At 39.6% G+C, this 19,244-nt stretch overlaps 1 protein-coding gene and 1 long non-coding RNA gene across 7 annotated transcripts in view; one reads left to right on the forward strand and one right to left on the reverse strand.

Moving 5' to 3' along the window:
- kcnma1a (potassium large conductance calcium-activated channel, subfamily M, alpha member 1a) overlaps positions 1–19,244 on the forward strand; it is a 787,618-nt gene that overhangs the window by 727,096 nt on the left and 41,278 nt on the right. For 4 of the 6 annotated variants that reach the window (XM_068020590.1, XM_068020585.1, XM_068020588.1 and 1 more), the window contains 3 exons: positions 3,787–3,900; positions 12,498–12,581; positions 13,215–13,345. In XM_068020590.1, the coding sequence (XP_067876691.1) occupies positions 3,787–3,900; positions 12,498–12,581; positions 13,215–13,345 (329 nt within the window). The remainder of the gene's footprint in view (positions 1–3,786; positions 3,901–12,497; positions 12,582–13,214; positions 13,346–19,244) is intronic. The other 2 variants (XM_068020591.1, XM_068020587.1) reach the window with 1 other exon arrangement.
- LOC137355457 (uncharacterized) lies at positions 1,552–13,844 on the reverse strand. Its single transcript, XR_010970928.1, has 3 exons — positions 13,763–13,844; positions 12,564–12,902; positions 1,552–2,456 (listed from the first exon to the last, which is right to left on the reverse strand). It is a non-coding gene; the product is annotated as an uncharacterized lncRNA (long non-coding RNA).

The raw sequence follows: 19,244 nt of genomic DNA on the forward strand, positions 1-19,244 counted from the left end.
CAAGTTTTGATTTTAAAGGTATAAAGTGGAATGATTGAAGCTGTGTACACTCCTTGCAGCAGTTCATTTTTGGCATCTGCGCATGTGTAATATAATTAGTTTGCGATATCAAATTGTTCTTCATAACTCTTTACAAGTACAATGTGTTTTGTATGTATATAATTCATCACCCATATATATCCTTCATCTCCATATTAAGATAGGAGTTCCAAAATGGTACAATGCAAGAGAGATCCAGTCCATGTTTAGCCCTATGGATGCCATCAAGAATGCATAGGAATTACCAAGACACAGGCTCGAGTATAATAGGCAAAGCTCAGCTCCTCCATTGAACGACCCAGATTAGGAGTAAGAAGAATAAGATGGACAGGATTGAGAGAATGAGGTCAATATCAAATGAATTTGAAACACTTCACCCCGCCCCCCCCAAGTACCACCCTCACCCTTCATTCTTTCCTCGGTCCTATCGAGCAGATGTTGTAGTCAACACTTTTATTTTTGCAGCACTGTTGAAGCTGGCTGTTCTTGGCTTTGCCAAGAATTCCTCATTGAAGAGTTAATGCCCAAAAAAAAGAAATGATCTGTCAATATTAGGGAAAAATATTGTTTTTTTTGTGAATGTAGATGTTAAACATACTTCCAGTTGGTGATATGACACTATGCCTTCATTAGGGGAGGAATCAACAAAGGCTAAACTAGTCTCTAATAGATTATAAATTGTTTCATGCCCCAACATGGAGCTGTTCAACTGAATGGCAACTGCACTGCCATTTGATGGTCCATTGTGGCAGCTAGTCTGCTGGTCTGTATTTCAATCACCTGTACTTAAATTGATGTTGATATACAGTTACTTTATATATATTTTGCGATATCCCAGGTGTCCTGACAGCATCTTCCATGTTCTTGATTTGTCAAAGCCGCTTTGGATTATAGTATCTGAAATGTAAACTTGTACATTAAGATAAATAATTCTTTTCCCCGTCCCCCTCCCCCTGCCCCTCCCCCTCCCCCTGCCCCCGGCCACTCTTTGTACATGTAGAACTACTTTAACATCAAAAGCTGAAATAACTGCTGGTGTAGTTATTACTGCAGCTGCTCAGGGGAGCTATTCAGATGCCTCATTTATTGAAGCTTAATAGATAAAAAAGCCAAATTGGGTCTCATGATAAAAGCCTAATCAAGTTATAATCTGCATAATTTTCACATAAGCTTTGGTGTGAAATTTGCATAATTTATGTTGCAAGAGATACTAATGTGATATTAAAAAGTATTTAATCCAGTCATTGATTTTTATTTATCATGATGTTCACTTATTGTTCTTCTATCTGACAATTGTTTTAGTTCACTGTCTGCCGAGCATCATACAATGATTACCATCTTAAAATATGTCAGTTGGTGTCTTGATCTGTGTCACCCATAAAAGTATCTTCAGCCACGCTGGGATGTTTGTCACCAATACTACAGAGGCATGCTGTCAGCTTCCTTTTTTATTATTTCCATATTAGCTCTCATGTACAACTACAGTAACTAAGAGTCTCAAACAACATGGGAGTTGTATCATTTGAACAGTGCAGTACATAGAATAAGACAGCATCTTCTACAGGAATCCTCTGTGGGCTATAGTGTTAAAAGCAATAAATGGTTAGACTTTTCTCAAGTAGAACTAAAGAATAATAACAAGTGTAGTCCTATGTGTCCTACTCTCCTCTGTACTTGCCAATCGCACAAATACATGTACCATATTATATCTGCATGGAGGTTGTGCTGAATTATTCTTATAACACCAAGAATATTAAATGTGGTTTGGACAGACTGTGAAATGTTGGTTTGGGTATGATGCAGAAGTGCTCTGTAATAATATCTGTTAATTTTTCATTGAGTCCTGTTTTTTCTGGAGAAATTAAAGATCCTTTGTTAACATGAATCTGTCAGCATTCAGAACTCAAAGTAGCTTCATTTTTTTATTGAGACAGGAAAGGAATTATACACAGAACAGTTGTTTGAAATAAGGTGAAAGGTAATAGAAATCTAGTTTCGATCTGCTAAAGCTGTTTCGTTCTTTTAAAAAAAAAATCACATTTCATTTTGTTCTCGTTTAGTGATTTAAATTGTTTTGTTTCCAGGTATTTTGACCTCCTCATTCACTCACTCTTCCTTTGTCTTTTATTCTGCTGTGGTTACAGGCAATTTGTGTAAGTTGAGCTTTTCAAGCCACACTGAGCTCTAACATATAGAGAACAAAACTGCAGCCAGGAAATTTGCATGAGAACAATAAAGGCCTGTGCTTTCTTTTTGTTATTACCATCCTGAAAGATGCATTACAGATCCCCTTGAACAACAACTGTTAACACAAGTTATTTAAAAAGGCAAAATCGTGAATAAATGTGACACTTTGATCGTCTCTAGAAGCTTCATCCTCAGCATCAATTGAATGCTATTCTTCATTTAAGTTGAAGCTGTTTGGAAACATAAAATATGTAATTAATGTTTGGGGAAGATTTCCATTTGAAAAGAGCAATTTTAGGTAGCATTACTTAAAACAATTGGAAGAATGTGTTTCATTTAAAACTCTGAGGTCGTTTTTTTTTAAGATAACAATTCAAAAACCAGCAGCTTGGATTTTATTGTGTCAGCATTAACTAATGGCCTGAAGCCCTCTCAAAAAACCTGAAGTCTATGTATTATGTATACAGCATTCCTGGCTTTAGGTGTTGACTTGTCAACATGGAAAATGAAAAATGTCAAGTTCCATGGCTTCAAAGAAATGGCATGTTTGTGGGGTTCTTTTAGGACTCTGAATGTTAACATATCTGATAAAAAGGGTTTTATGTTCACTATATAGTATCCAAATGGAGAACATGTAAAATTAATATCTGCAACATGATGGGAAACTGTAAATACTAAATAAGTATCAAGTGACCTTTATTGATGAAATTATTTCAGGTTGCTGCTAGTGGGCTTGTCAGTTTGGTGAAACATTAATGTGAGCACCAAACCAAAAATTAATTTAGAATAAAAGCTTACAGCATGGAGTTTCTGATCTACCAAGATTAAAAAGAAGGGGAAGAACTCAGTTTAAGAGAAGCTACAGGAGTTGATTTTTACTGTTCCTCACATATTGCCAAATTGAGGAATGTCTGATCAGTTGATGCTTATCACTTCAATTAGAATTCTTAACAATTTTTGGGGGGTTTTGTTTGGCTTTAAAGCACAAGTCATTTCTCTGAACTTAAGATGTTGACAGCTTCCTTTGTACTGTAGCCCTTCACTATCACACTCCCTTCGGGAGGCATACAAATATCATATTTCAGTGGAGGGGCTCTTGCAACTCGGAGTTTGTGTATACTTTATTTATCAGCAATGCATGTTGTATCAGAAGCTGTGGCACATCAGAGAGCTTTATAATGAGAGCTTACGATATAGTATTTTACTTTTCAATTTCTTGATTTCGAGCAGATCTTTTTGTAGATGGAGCACAGATAAAGTTACATTTTGACAACTGTGCTAACGCTATATGTGTGCTATTTAATTATGGTTTTCCAGCAAAAAAAAATCAAGAATGTGCATTTTCACCATTACTATTTAATCAAACTTGCATGACTAGAAGTCAATTGCTCTTAACAGGGGAGGTTTTCCTGCACAGAAACACCTCAACACTGAATATTAGAGAGAATCAGGCGAGTGGGACCACATATCTATACAAGAATGCACCTGTTCATTTTTCTAAACGAGGCAACTAAGAGGTAGAATTTTTGATTTTCTGACAATTATTTCTTCACTGCCCAGGATTCACACCTCCGGGAATGGACAGAGCATCGCCAGACAACAGTCCAGTCCATGGCCTAGTCCGGCAGACCTCTGTCACCACCGGGGCCAACATCCCAATGATGACTGAGCTAGGTAAGAGGATCAGATTTCTTCCTCTCAATTGACTATATATTTTTTAACCCATTAATCATGTACGGGGTGTGTATTAGTCACCTTATTGTTACGACCGCTCAGGACAAAGCCCCCAATCAAAATATATAATTCTGATTGTGGTGGGAGCAATGCACTGTCAATTCAGTCCCGTTGCTCCACGGGTCACATCAAATTTCTTTAAGCTTTCCAAATCAAAGTAAAAAGCAGCCAAGTTGAACAATTTACTAACCCCCAAGTGAAGCAAACCAAACCAAGTATCTTTAGATATTAACAAATTAACTATTTATTTTTTAAAAACTAAAATCTTAAACACTGCTAAGATAAACCACTATCTAAAGACGTTATAAATTCTTACTTAAAAATCTAACTCCTGCATTCGCATACATATACTCGGTTTTAAATTAGCTGACCAAAAAAGTAGAAAAAAAAAGTCTTTGCAAATTACATTCCTGACAAATGGTCTTTCAATACAACACAGTCAAAGTTCACTTGCAGTCTTCCAAGGCCCGATGAAAACAGAAGGTCCTTCCAAAGATAGGGGTTCAACAGTTTGGCTGTTGTAGTATTAAACTCTTTTTTCCCAGCGATGAACACAGCAGATATCAATAATTTGGTGTGAAAGAAACAAGCTTTTTTCTTTTTTTTTAATGGAATTAATTCGGCTTGAAGCTTTGTAGAATTTTGAGAGAGAGATAACACAGCTTTTCTTCCTTCAGTTTAAATTGTCTCAGAGCTCTGCTTCTTCCTTCAGTTGCTGGAACAATCTCTCTCTCTGCAAACCAGTCTCAGCCAGCCAGTTTTCAAAAGTCAAACTGCAAGATTGAATCTCATGTCCTCTCTCTCTCTGGCTGTTACTTGGCAACCAGAATGCACCCTGGCTCACTGTGCCTCTGGAGAGTTCTTAAAGGTGCACTGTTCTTTTTTCAGTCTTAAAGGGCACCCCAAAATTTCCGAGGAAAAAAAAACACAGGACCATGGCATTATCATGTCAGTTACTTGACATAATTGCCATTTGTCACCAGTCAACAACAGCCCCCTCAAGTAAAGTTTCTAAGTTTAAGTTTCAGTGCCATAGTGACTCCTTCCTTGGTTGGTATTTGCAAACATTGATTCTGCTCAAGGGCAATGTACTAGGGAAGCCACACACATACTCTTTCTATAGATGATTGACATCTCATTCATCACTTTAAACATTTACTCTCTCCACCACCGGCGCAGTGTGCACCATCTACAAGATGCACTGTAGCAGCTCACAAAGACTTCTTCAATAGCATCTTCAAAACCCACGATATCTACCACCTGGGGCAAGGGCAACAGCTGCATGGGCACACCACCAACTCAAGTTCCCCTCCAAGTTCCACATCATGCAGACTTGGAAATATATTGTCATTCCTTCATTGCCGCTGGGTCAAAATCCTGGCGCTACCTACGTAATAGAACTGTGCACGTACCTTCTCTACATGGGCTGCAGCAGTTTACGAAGGTGGCTGACCACCACCTTCTCAAGGGCAATTCGGGATGGGCAAAAATGCTGTCCAAACCAGCAACGACCACATCCTGTGAATGATTTAGAAGAAAGCTACACATAGCAGGAAAGGCCTATCCTTGATTTTAACTTGTGCTTGATCTAATAAAAGGCATGAGACAATAGGGTAAATTTTGGGAATTGAGGCTCCCTGCTCGGTGGGAGCACGGATTGAAGAATTCTAGCATCCCAACAGAACCTACCAATGTAGCTCTGTAAAATCATGTGTGGTAAGAGTAAGTACTTATTTGTATTTCAATATTCTTAATGCTTGATTTGAGAATATTTCCTAGAACTTAATAGCAATGGTTTCATAAAAATGTCTTAGACAATGCTATTCTAGTTAGGACAGGAGCTAGAAGCTGTAGATTCTTTTGTCAAATGTAATAGAAATACTAAACTGAAGCCTTGGGGAGTGCAGCACAGACGCATTGGTCAATGGCTGGCATTCCCACTGACTCCTACTCTAGCTAATTGTTCAATGATATGGACAGAATTCAGATCCATTGTGCTCAAGGGCTTCTGCTGTAATGTTTATCTACAGATTGTTGGAACCTGACTGATCAAAGGTCGAAAGACGACTGTTCACTTTTCAAGGAAATCTATATTACTTAGGACGTTATTGAAGCCGTAACCAGTCTGGTGAGCAGTGCCTCCTCTCCTGATAGCCTGTGGGTAAATGTGGGAAGTGGCACTGAGTCATTCAGACCTAGAAGGTCCCAGGTTCAACCCTTGCCAATTTTTATTCTTCCCCTAGCCAACGGATGCTATGGACAACTGCAGCCACCACAACTGAGATCAGCTAACTCAGTGCAGGCCCACGAATGATCCTTAGTTGCGACGACTCAATACCCTATCACACATTTACCTTTTACAAATCAGGTTGGAAAGCGCAGTGCTGACCAAATGTAGTTCTAATCAAATGTAGTTCTAATCTCAATAGTGTGTATTTAAATAGATTTTCTTGAGGCTGAAAGCAGTCATCTTTTCAACTTTGGTCAGTGTTACTACAACACCTGTAACTTGTTTATAGATATTACAATGGCACAGACTTTGCAGTCAGCAGTGAAACAAGGCCATTCACCACTGATCTCAAAGAAAGTTGCCCACAAAGATCTGGAGATCTCTGTGGCTGGATTTTCCCCTTTCCTGATGGCAGTTTAAATGGGGCATCAAGTCAAGAGGATGTCTTGACGTTCATCTGCAGTGATGTCAGCAAGCAGTGTAAGCAGCCAATCACATTGAAGTATCACATAATCACACACAGCAAACCAGGAAGTTAGAACTACTGAATCCATTCACTTCTAATTTAAATTTTCAGATAGTGAAATAAATTATTTTGATTGGATTAAGATAGAAGCTAAAATAAAGATAAACTTATAAAAATAATTTTTTTTAAAAATATGGATTTTTTTTATCATAGTGGATAAATTTGACATTTCAAAAACATAAAATTAGCTTTTCAGGGCCAGTGAGGGTGTTTAACAAGGTGTAACTTGTTCAAGAGTTTTAAAAGAGCTATTAACAGCATATGAGTGGAAGTTCTACTACATTAACAACTACTTATATAGCACCTTTAATATAATAAAACATCCCAAGGTGCTTTACAGGAGCATTGTAAAACAAAATATGTCACCAAGCCACATAAGGAGATATAAGGTCAGATGACCACATTTTTGGTCAGAGAGGTATGTTGTGGACAGCTGGGAAATGGTGTCAGTAGCTTTCACTTTTCACCTCTCAACAGACTGCAGATAGTACCTTAAAATAGTGTATTAGTCCCTGACTGTTTAAGGATCAAATAAACAGAAAAACAACAGTATTCTCCTGGATTTAAAAAGAAAGATAACTATTTATTTATTAAAATAATACCCAAAAATGCTCGCAACCTCACCCACTCACGCATTGACACACAAGGAAAAGAGAGTAGAGGGTAGTATGCAATTAGAGTTCGGTTGTTGTAAAGAGAGTTCACTTTGAAACCTTCTTGGTTTTCCGGGAGGAATTTTTAACAGCATTGCAGGCCTGAATGTTCCTTGTCTTGGAATTGATGAAGTGTCGCAGATGCCTTTGGTTAAAACTCAGTCTGAAGTTAGTGGTGGAAGTCCTGGTTCAATTTCTCAGATGGGGAGTTTTCAACGTCACCTTGCAATCACTCAGCCTCAGTAGTTTAAAGATGGTGCTGGCAGCTTATTGCTTAGCTGGATCAATCTCACAGCTTCTCTGGCTGGAAATGGTTTTCTGTGAACTCTGTCCCAGAACAGTTACATCTTTTAAGGTAAAAATCTGTCAGGTTTTGGTTTTAGTCAGGTGACTCAAGACGTCATCCCCTGGGGTGTTCATGGAATGTCCCAGGATGTGGGGACCATTGTTACATAAAGGCATCTGAATATGGTCCATTTTGATAAATAGGTGTTATTTTGCACTTATTTTGACTTTGGCTTTAGAGTCAGTCTGTCTGCAAAAGCCTTTGCAAGCCCAACTTTTGATAGGAATTGTTATCATGGGCTGTTTTACATTTCAGTATGCCTCCTCAAGGCAATTTCAGACATTAATAATGGTCCTCTCCTCAACAGACAAACTGTGATTGGAGCACAGGAGGGGATCAGCTAACCTCTCCCACCATGTTGCCAGTAGCAAAGTGTCCATTTTCTTGTAACTTAGTTAACTTAGTTCCTCCAGTTCATTTCATATTTCATCACTGTTCCCTCCATGAACATGACAGGTAGGTTTTAAGGAGCATCTTAAATGAGGCAGAGAGGTGTAGGGAAGGAATTCCAGAGTGTAGGGCCGAGGCAACTGAAGGCATGGCCACGAATGTTGGAGCGATTCAAACTGGGGAAGCTTAAGAGGCCAGAATTAGATGAGCGCAGATATCTCAGAGGGTTGTGAGGCTGGAAGAGATTACAAAGATAGAGAGGGGCAAGGCCATGGAGGGGTTTGAAAACAAGGATGAGAATTTTAAAATCAAGACGTTGCTTGCCCGGGACCCAAAGTAGGGCAGCGAGCACAAGGGTGATAGGTGAATGGAGTTAGGACACGCGCTGCAGAGTTTGGATAACCTCAAGTTTGCAGGGCGTAGAATGTGGGAGACTAGCCAGGAGTGCATTGGAACAGCCAAGTCAAGAGGTAACAAAGGGATGAATTCTCATCAGTACTTAATTACAATGGAGATTGCAGTGTGGGGAATTCAACAGCAAACCCAATGGAGGAGCGTAGACGTACTGACAGCAACTTCTGGATTTCTGTGTTGTTCTGTGCATGTGCAGACTCCAGAAGTAGCTATCAGTTTCAGTGCAGTAATGATGGCAAGTGCTGCCATCAGAACCACAGCAAAATCCAGGCCAATAGGGAAGCTTATCATTACACTTTTACACTGGAAATGGATTATGTCTGATGATGTGATTTGGAGATCATCAATTCTGTTTGTGAAATCGCTTCCAAATTGATATTTATAATTTGGCATTATTACAAATTTTAGGCCTGTACTCCATATCTTTCAGATTCAGGTTTATCAGTCTCTCACGTAAGTGACTTTCACATGTTTTATAATCTGAGGTTGATCTTTATTGCCCAATACTGCTCCCATTGTTGGTAGAATAAGAGGGAGGGTTATATCCTCTTAACTCATTGCCTGTGCTCCATCTGACCTGGGAGTGTTTGATGTTGAAAGTGAAACATTTTCAATTCCAGTGCAGCTGCGTCTCACAAAAGTCATTAAAAAAATTAGAGAGTGAAAATCAAGTTAAGATGAAAGGTTGCTTGAACCTAATTAAGAAACAACATGAACATTAGACAATATATATCAAAGGAATAGCAGCAGGTTATTCTTGGAGAAAAGATGCTTAATTTAGAATCCCCAGGAAAAAAAAGTTATTTATATTATTCTTGAGGTCAAATTTCTAGAAAATCAGTCATTAGGCGGAATGTGCTGTTAATTAACCGAATAATGTCTAAAATAAATGTTGTGGGTTTTCCATCTTAATTATTTTCTTTTGTATACTTAAATAAAATAGTTCAAAATAGGATACTAAGCACAAAACAAAGAGTGAACCTTACTTTTATTGTAATATGGAAGATTTAGCAAAATGAATTTCTTCAAAGGCCCTGTATTCTCGATGAAGTTACACATGATGATGGTGTTCATCTACCATGGCAGCTTGAGTTCGTCAGTCGATGTTAAAATCTTCATATAGAAACCAGACCAGTCTGTCTAGCCAGTCCTCTTGGCTCTAATTTGGGACCTTATATGGCTAATGTCACGAGTGCGATTTCCTGACCTGAACCTGCATTGGTCTACTCTTTGCTGAATCAGTAATTGATCCAATTCTCCTTTGAATACTTGAACTGAAACATCATCATCTGTGCTTGGTGGCAATCGATAGCACAAGCTAACTTGCAAAGTTACTCTTTAAACTAAATGTAGCTCATGAGTTATTTTGTTTTTATTCAAACCCTCTCGATATCCAGCTCTTGTGCTGTGCAGAATCACTAAATTCATGTCAGAGCTTCCATCGTGAGGACAATTTCATGAGGGTGAGAACTTCATCAAATACTGACGGCATGAGTCGTAGCTGTTACGATTGAGGTTTTCTTGTTACAAATTCGGTCTGCTGCAGTTACCTTCTGGGTTCAGTGGCATCAGCCACTTCCATAAGTAATCAGAGTCTAGCCTTTATGGGAGTTGATTGTGCATTACCAATACATTCATATTGTATTCACAAATGAACATCAGTGTCTATAGACAAGATGAATATCTTACTAACCAAAACTTGGACCCTATGTATGCAACAGAATTAACAATAACCCTTTTTATAATGCACAGATATTTTCATATCTACCTTCTAACAGACTGGCTGCAGATGAGGAAATGTGTCGACTATAATCTCCACCTATGGGAACTTTCCCCTGTGATTTTCACTCCAATTGATTTCTTGTTCTTTGTATCTACAATCCAGACCACCTGTAGTATAGTGATGACCTGACTATATGTACAATATGTGTACATTCCATGACACATTGCGTAGTAGATAGTATCCTTTTCTCTATCATACTAATATCACAATCCTTTGCTAAGCCCAGTAATTTTGTCACAATTCTGAAACTTCAATTAATATTGTCTGTAATTGCGTGTGCAGCAACAACCTGATACAAAATCTATCCGCTCTTTTGCTTCGGCACTCAGACTCATTTCTGCCTTACATGATGGAGATGACATCTCAGGTGGTGTCACTCGGTTAAAAAAAAAATAAATTGCAGAGACGTTAAATGACATCAAACTGCTACTGTCACACTCTGGTAAGCTACAAAAGGTTTCTCACCCGGTCTGATGATAACATTAAAATGGGAACTACTTTTTCGTCTCTGATCACTGCTGCATTTGGGTGCTTTGCAGCAATACTAATGCACTGTCTGTTGCACATAACTGAAGCAACGGGAGCTACAAAGCAACCTTTCTTCCAAGGCAGCCAACTGCACATTTGACAAAATATTCTTGAGATGGAGTAATGAGATTGAACGTTTGTTCAAGATCCTCAACACACCCAGATTTAAAGCAACACTGTTCAGTGAGATTAATATTTCATCTCCTCCTAAAAGAACTCTTGAAAAAAGCAACCTATTGAATCTAAAGAGAAAGGGGCAACTTGCATTTCACGATGAGCATCAACATGGCCATTCAAGTAAAACTGCCATCCGACCCATAAACAAATATTCCTCATGACGTGACCCTTACAACTTATCAGTTATTATTTCATTTTGACTTACAAATACCTTCCATTATATTCTGATCAAATAAAGAAATCTTATCTCCATTGTTAGAGAGGTTTACCAAAATTTATATTTAAAGGAGAACTCTAGTGTCTCATTAGAGACACGCTAAGCTGGCATCAGTCGCCGACTCTAGTAATTTTCAGGTTGGCATTCTATTCCATATTGAATTCCAGTTAGGAGGTACCTGACTGAGAAAATAAAATTCATTACTGATCAGGTACATGAGTCAAGCATCTCTGTCGAGACAGGAGGTCTCTTTTGATAAACAGAGATGAATGTCCTGAGTTGTGCATGTTTCCCTGTGATGAGGCCACCATTACTTAATAATTCGCCAACATGAGCCTTTAGCTGTCACCATTGTGTGTGGACAATAAATAGCATACTCCCAACCCAAAATATTCATACTGTGTGAATGCATGCATGGTATTTTTCTCAAGTTCACATAGACTGACACACACAATCTGTATGCTCAGTAGCAAAGCAAGTTACTGAGCACCTGACTATTAAATATTGGGCTTTTTGGCAGGGGTTGTTTATACATATGTGATGTGTGATTTCTGCTGACAGAAACTAACTGACAATGGTAATTTTCATAATAACTTCTTTGAAGTTTTCTTTCAAGGACAACAAGCGCTTTCTGTAAAAGTATTGTATTTCCTAAGGGGGAGGTAAAAACACTGGTGATTCCACTGCCGACTGTAGAAAGGACTAATACAGAGCAGGAAGATCCCTGCAGCCTTCCTGGTCTGTGTTGTCAGTAGATATCAGCTGATGTGACTAGGAAGGGGAAAGGTCAGCCAGTGTCCATTCTCCAATGGCTCTTGTTTGAATATTTATGTGTTGACATTGATGAATACAGGATCAGATTTGGCTGTCATAGCCACTAATTGAATAGCCTGCCTTACTCATTGGACTCAAACATGAAGTGCCAAGATGGGCGACTGCCAGGGAACCATAGTTCAGTGCCTTCAAGAAAGGAAAAGAGAAAATCGGATGAATATTTAAAAAAAGGAACCTTGCCTAATGGCTAACAGATATATAAGATGGTTCCTAATAAGTTCAAACAGAAACCTTTACTGTTATTTTAATATATGCTTAAGCCTGTTGTCTTTTATATCTGGTTAATGAAAACCTGTTCTTTGCTTAGAAACGCATTCTTGTGAAGGCAAATATTTAATGTTCTGGTTCTCTATTTTGGTGCTTTTGAAAGCGTTACCTGTATGTTCTCTTTCTTGTGTCTTTGTACTCTCCTGTTTACCAATTTCTCGTTCATTATTAGTTAAACCTGGCAAATTGCTCCCTTTGGTTTCATTCAGTCAGGAAAAAAACATTGGAGCCAACATACCAATGATAACTGAGTTGGGTAAGCAGCCCCTTTCTCCTTTTGTCCACAGTTTCACTTCGCTCATCAGTTCTTCTTTTCATTTGGCTGAGAGAAATTTCTCCACTGTCAGTGTCTTTCTTTTGCTGGCTATAATTGAAGTTGGCTGCCTTAGTTGTGTCCTTCTATTTTTTTTTAACGATTATTACTTTCACAGAGTATCTCTTGCCCTTTGACCTCACCGTTCTGTCTTTGCAGCTGTTTCCATAGTATTTCGCTTGCAGTTTATTTCTGCAGCTTCAGCCTATTTATCAGCTTCTGTCATGCTGATTGACAGTTCTTTCCACAGTGCTCTCAGAAAGTCTGAAAAGAGAAAAAAAATCAAAACAAGACTTCAGATCAAACCTTCTTTCAAACTGTTTATTTTTGCTAGATTTATTCTGAAGAGAGAGTTCAGGGGTTACAAAAGAAAGAATAATTTTTACTTGCTTGCTATGCTTTGCACTTTGCGCTGAAATATGAAATAAATTAGAGCAAAAAGTTCAGAGATTACAATTTCCAATCTCTCAAAGCTGCTGTTGACTGTTCAATAGCTTCTATCGTGCATTTATGTCCTTTCCCTTGACCATTCAATATGTGCTGATAACTTGTTGACTTTCCTTTTGATCTCTCCAGTGAATGACTCTAATGTTCAATTCTTGGACCAAGATGATGATGATGACCCAGATACTGAGTTGTACTTGACACAGCCATTCGCATGCGGGACAGCGTTCGCTGTCAGTGTGTTAGACTCGCTAATGAGTGCTGTAAGTAAAAGCAGGCAGATGTGCTTTTCTATCTATGTGATCAGTCTTTTCTATCGCTTGCACTTGAATTCACAGGTTCCATTTGATACGCAGTTTTTAAAAAATGGACCCGTCCTTGTAAATCACTCATTGACAGATCCATTGGTCTTTTAAAACCAAAGCTTAGCAGGATTTGGTAAAGCCTTTGGGCGTTTGAAGATCTCACATGCTGTGTGTTTTAATAAGTATGCTGGTATAATTCAAGGCAGCCAAAGTAAACTGCAAGTAACAACATGAAGCTGTACGTGAAATGAAGATGTCCCTTCTATTAATTAAGCTTTCTTTAAATAGCTAGTCCTTTTATTTAAGATGAAAATAGAAGTTCTGTTGTCTTTATGGGGCAGTGTGATATTACAGGTAGCTGTCTGAGATATTTACCTGGTCAAAGTGTTGTGGGGTCAGCAGATCCAAGTTGTACAGCTAGCTGTGCACTGTTCCTTGGCCAGGGAAGCTGGAGCACTTGAGCTCTGCTTACAGGCATTCAAACTCCAGTTAAATTTTAATGGTAACTAAGAGCCGACAGGATAGTTACGTTAATAAGTGGAAATACAGCTTTTTTTTTAAGATGTTCCCCGGTAGTCAATACAACTGCCAGGGTAATGTTTTCACACTGTTATAGTGCAGCTGCTGGGACGTTGAAGCAATGTGAGAGCACATCTCCTCAAGGTGCATTCAAACTGCTGGTTTCGGTCCAATTTGGGCAACTTTGCGCCAGCGCTGTTGTTTGTAGTTCACATCAACTTGAGCCCAAAGCTTCTTCACAATTGATGCAAATCGTGGAGTGTAACTGGCATGTTCGTTTAACACGGTTTGTTGCAGAAGTATTGAAGTGTAAAGTTTTATGGTGGTTTTGAACTGTGCTAAATATACAGCAGGATCGATTTTTTGAGGCCTTTGATTGTAACAAAACCTGCATTTTTAAGGGCGGCACTTGTTTTCTCAAAATAAAGCACCGAGTGTAAGAAAGCTGGGGTTACTTTGAAAACGATCAAAAGCTTTCAAAGCATCTCTTCAAAATAATAAGAGCCAACCACAGTTAAGGTGGCTGGTGATTTTTACTGAATGGATTTCTGAAATAATGGAACTCGGTTAGCTAAGTGCTCCAATGTAGCTGAAATGTAATGGTTGGAAGAGTCACCTTTGACAACCATCTTCTCAATGTGTCAGGACAAGGCCTGAGTTTGCTGAACACTAAATATTTCATTCAGCAGCCATTTAAGGCTTTCCCATCACACACAGGATACGCAACAATAACAACGTGCATTTATATAGCACCTTTAATGGAGTAAAAGCATCCCAAAGTGCCTCATATGAGCGTTATCAGACCAAGTTAGCACCGAAGCACAAAAAGAGATATCAGGACAGATGACTAAAAGCTTGAGCAAAGAGATCGGTTTTAAGGAGCAACTTAAAGGAGAAAGATAGGTAGAGGGGTGGTAATCAGTGGAGCAATTGAGATGGTGAATGAAAAATATAAAACAAGAAACATATTGCACAACACGAGAATACTGTTAAGTTTTGCTTCAACTGTCTGAGGCTGAGCAGACTGTTTTCAACCTTGGTGTTAAACCAGAGATGTGCTTCCAACTACATATCTGTGCCATCACTAAGACTGCCTATCTCTACCTCCATAACATTACCTGACTTCGCCCTTGCCTCAGCGCATCTGCTGCTGAAACCTTCATCCGTTCCTTTGTTAACTGTAGATTTGACTATTCCAACACACTCCTGGCCAGCTTCCCACATTCTACCCTCTGTAAACCTGAGGTCATCCAAAACTGTGTCCTTTTTCACACCAAATCCCATTCACCCATCACCCCTGTGTTCACTAACCTACATTGGCTCCCAGTTAAGCAATGCCTTGATTTTATAATTCTCATCTTGGTTTTCAAATTTTCCCATGGCTGTGTCCCTCCCTATCTCTGTAATCTCCCCAGCCCCACAACCCTCTGATATTTGTGCTTCTCGAATTCTGGCCTCTTGGGCATCTGTAATTTAAATTGCTCCACTATTGGTGGCCGTGCCATCAGTTCCCGAGACCCTAAGCTCTGGAATTGGGTTAAAGCCGCTATATAACTGCCAGCTGTTGTTGTTGTTTAATTACAAATAGGGTGAGGTCGTATGTAGTGCGAGTAATCTTGAACTGAGTCAGGCAAAGAAGGTAGAAACTTGGGAACACAATGCTAGATATGAATAGTAAGGAACTGCCTGTAATGGATGGGATCTTCCTTTGCTCTTTAATATTTGCTGCAGCTTCAGATCAGGGATGTTTGGAGCTCTCCACTAAGCAGAACGGACATGGTTTCATTTCAATTTAACATAAATATAAATGCAACTGACAATTTGTGAAGTATAGTCCCATTATTCTGGCATTAGAGACGATCTCTAGTTTATACAGAGTATGAGCACAGGGGCTACAAATTCCTGTGGATTTTAAAGCAAAATTCACAGAGAGGTCCTTAATTTGTGAACTTGAGCGTGAAATACTGAAATAACTTGGTGTATGTGCTTTGGTGAATTTTTCTTTGAAACAAAACCCAGCACTATTTCCAATGTCTTTTCTACTGAGATACTGAGATTCAATATTAAATCATTTACTGCAAGAAATGTGAAGTAACATACCATGCAACAACAACAAAAAAGAGAATTCATAAATCCAGTGCTGGCACCAGATGCAAATTTAAGTTGAATTCAAGTTGCACTAATAGGCGAAAGTTTATAAATGAATCTGTCAGATTGATGAGACAGTCCGACTTGCTGCAGTATCAGCCAAGTGAAGTTTCTGTCAACACACTTTTCACATACATTGCCATCAAATGGAGCTGTACTGAGCACATTAGATGACTTAACAAGGTCACTGAAGCACCAAGCTCCCCAAATAACAATCCTTGAAAGCTACGTGGGCTTGTGGGTAAGGAGTAATGTGCTTCTTGTTGGCTGATGTGGTCTAAAAGGTGCCAGCAAGGAGAAGATGGATTTCTGGGCATTGAAACACTCCACTGGTTTGATGTCTCAATTTGGCCTCTTTGTTGGTTTTGAAAAGCAGTTAGAACAAAATATCATTCAGGCAACATTTCACATTGAGCAAAGGTGTTGATGGTTAACAGACAACTCTCATCTATCATCCCGGCTGACAGCACTGTCAAAATCACAGATAGCTGCCACATGTTAATGCTGAGCTTGCTTCACTTATAGCCGTAGGTTTGTAATTTACTTATAATCACGATACAATCCCTGGAGTTGTACCTTGTTTTTATTGGCTGAGTACAAGGAGCTGAATTTCCCACTGCTCGTTCCCAAAATAACATCAGGTAATCCGGTTCTCATTTGCCTCTTTAAGAGTCAGAAATTTTTGGTGGGTCTTGCTTGTTCCAACTTTTCTAACTATGGAAGTTCCTATTGATTCTAGACCATGCCCATGGCAATGCCAAGTTTATAAAAGTAGGGTCAGATTAAGATGGCTGCCAGCAGCCTGTATCAGTCAAATAATTTCCATGGAATCTACGTTGTATGTGGCCTCCCTCACTGTTCAAAATGAAACAAGGAAAGTCCTATTTATTGAGCAAATGTTTTGCGTTTTTCCCCTTTTTGTACCTCATTGCTGAGTCTTCATACAGGATAGGTCCCATTGATATCATTTGAAAGACAGCTGGCAGTGTAGCGGCGGGAGGCGACCAGCTGATGCCATCTATCTCGCATCTCTGCCAACAATGTGGTTGTCTTCCTCTTATTGGTGAAACCATCCTGTGGTATAAATAGTTTTCACAAATGGTAGGGCTGAATGTGTGGTTATTGAGAAAGCCCACTTACCCAAACATTTGGTTCTTAATACTCACGATAAGGTTCTCTCCTGACAGCTGTGAAAAGTTGAAATGTTTCTAACCCTATTCTTTAAAATCCTCTGGGGCTGGTGATTTCATGCCCAACACTTTGTAATGTTTATGCTGACAGCTCCTCACCCAGATGCAAAAACCTCAAATTTTATGGGGGGGGAAAGGGATAGAGGTCCTGCCGATCTTAATACCAGGGCCTCATTTAAATAGATCTCAGCAGAGTGTCGCCCGACACAAACCAGATTGCCTACCTGGCCAGTGGGTAAGAGGGAGACTTTGACTGGAGGGGATTCCCCTGAACGCTGGTGGGAGAGGAAGTCTGGTGTTTTTTTTGTTGTTTAATGCAGCAATCGGGGAAGGGTGTCCAAGAGGAAATCCCTGAGGATCGGGTGGGAGGCTAGGGTTGGGAAGGCCCAAGGGGACACTGAGGGTCCTGGAGGGACCGTAAGCAGTTCAGTGATGGACACAGTTTTATAACTTACTTGGGCCTCTCCTGGCCTGTCGTGTTTCAGGACCCCCACCTGCTGTGGACCATAAATGTATGTTATCGCACCTGGACTTTTGAATCTTAAGTGAGCCTCCGCCTGCTTTTAGCAGAATTTTTATCCAGGGTCTGAATCGCCAGCACTAATGTTATGGCGGTTGGGAACTTGGCAGCTTTGGAGGTTGGATCTCATTTTTTAGGATTTTAACCACTCGCCTGACCACTTCCTGTCCATCAAGGTGGAAGAGGGAAATGGGGGTGGGTTAAAATCAAAGCCAAAAGTGTTTGTGAATGTAGAAGCTGAATAGTGGGAATGGAAGCTGATAGCTGTTTGCATTTTTGCTGCATAAGTTAAGCCAAAGATTTTATTTGTTTGGTAGCTGCTTCCTTCCATCACTAGCTCCACTTCTTTCAACAAGTTATTACTGGAAGAAGTGCTTTAGCAAAATCCCTTCACTTTTTGAATGCATTTTGTTTTCAGTTTCATGAATGTTTGTGAATGAAGCATGGATCTGTATTCTACAACTCCTGTCTTCTTACAAGAGATGGAAGTGCTATCGGTCTCGGTGACACCTTTCTTGCAACACTAGTTACTCCATTTCTCAATCAATCATGGAGTCAAAAACTGGTGCTGCAAGATTGACATCACTATGATTGACAGGATGTGTTTTGCTTGTGGAACTAAAAGGAGTGGATTTTACATTCCTGATTTCCTTTTTAAAAAAGGGAAAAGGCGCGATATCAATGTATCTTAAAAACTAAACACAATAGAAAATTGAATTTTGAAAAATAGAAAATTTTCCAATAACATAATATTGGGAATTTTCTGTTTCTGGAGAGTTGGAAAAGTTAGTAGCATTCAGAATGTTAAGCTCCAATTTTAACCCAGCCCACCTGGGATGAACTGGGCTGCTGGATAGTTAAAATGGCAGCCGGAGGGGTTGGGTGAGTGGTGGTTGCATTGCGATCCTGAGGCATTCTCGTCCAATACCGCTGCAACCTAATTTTAACTGAGAAGATCAAGATGCTGGCACATCATCGAATGTTGCCTGCCCTCCCACTACTTGGAGCGCTTTGCAGACTCCAACCCCCTACCCCACACCTCTTCCCCTCCCAACTCTCAATGCTAACCCTATACCAGAAGTTGTTCCCTTACATCCCCAGGTCATTGCAGACCTCCCACCTGATTTCCCACTCGCTCTCTGTAATGTCATTTCCACTGGTTTCAGGCAGGAGTTATTGCTGCTGCACTTTTCAAATGAAGCCCAGGAGTTAAAATGGCCTTGACCTCTCAGTGAGCTCTGCACTCAGGTGTTAAGTCACACAGTTGGCTCTGTACAATGGCCCCTTTGTAGACCTTTGGGTAAGGTGAATTTGTATTTTTACTCAGTAGACCACTCTATTTCTAACTGTTCTGAATGAAAAGCAACTAGCCCTCATACCCTGCATAGTCATTTCTTTATATTTAAGGGGAAGCTGGATAATACCCTTGTACTGCACCCCACATGCCCCATCCACCACGATCATGCCCCAGGTTAAAATT

This window comes from Heterodontus francisci, chromosome 42 (assembly GCF_036365525.1).
Source record: "Heterodontus francisci isolate sHetFra1 chromosome 42, sHetFra1.hap1, whole genome shotgun sequence".
Taxonomy (NCBI): domain Eukaryota; kingdom Metazoa; phylum Chordata; class Chondrichthyes; order Heterodontiformes; family Heterodontidae; genus Heterodontus; species Heterodontus francisci.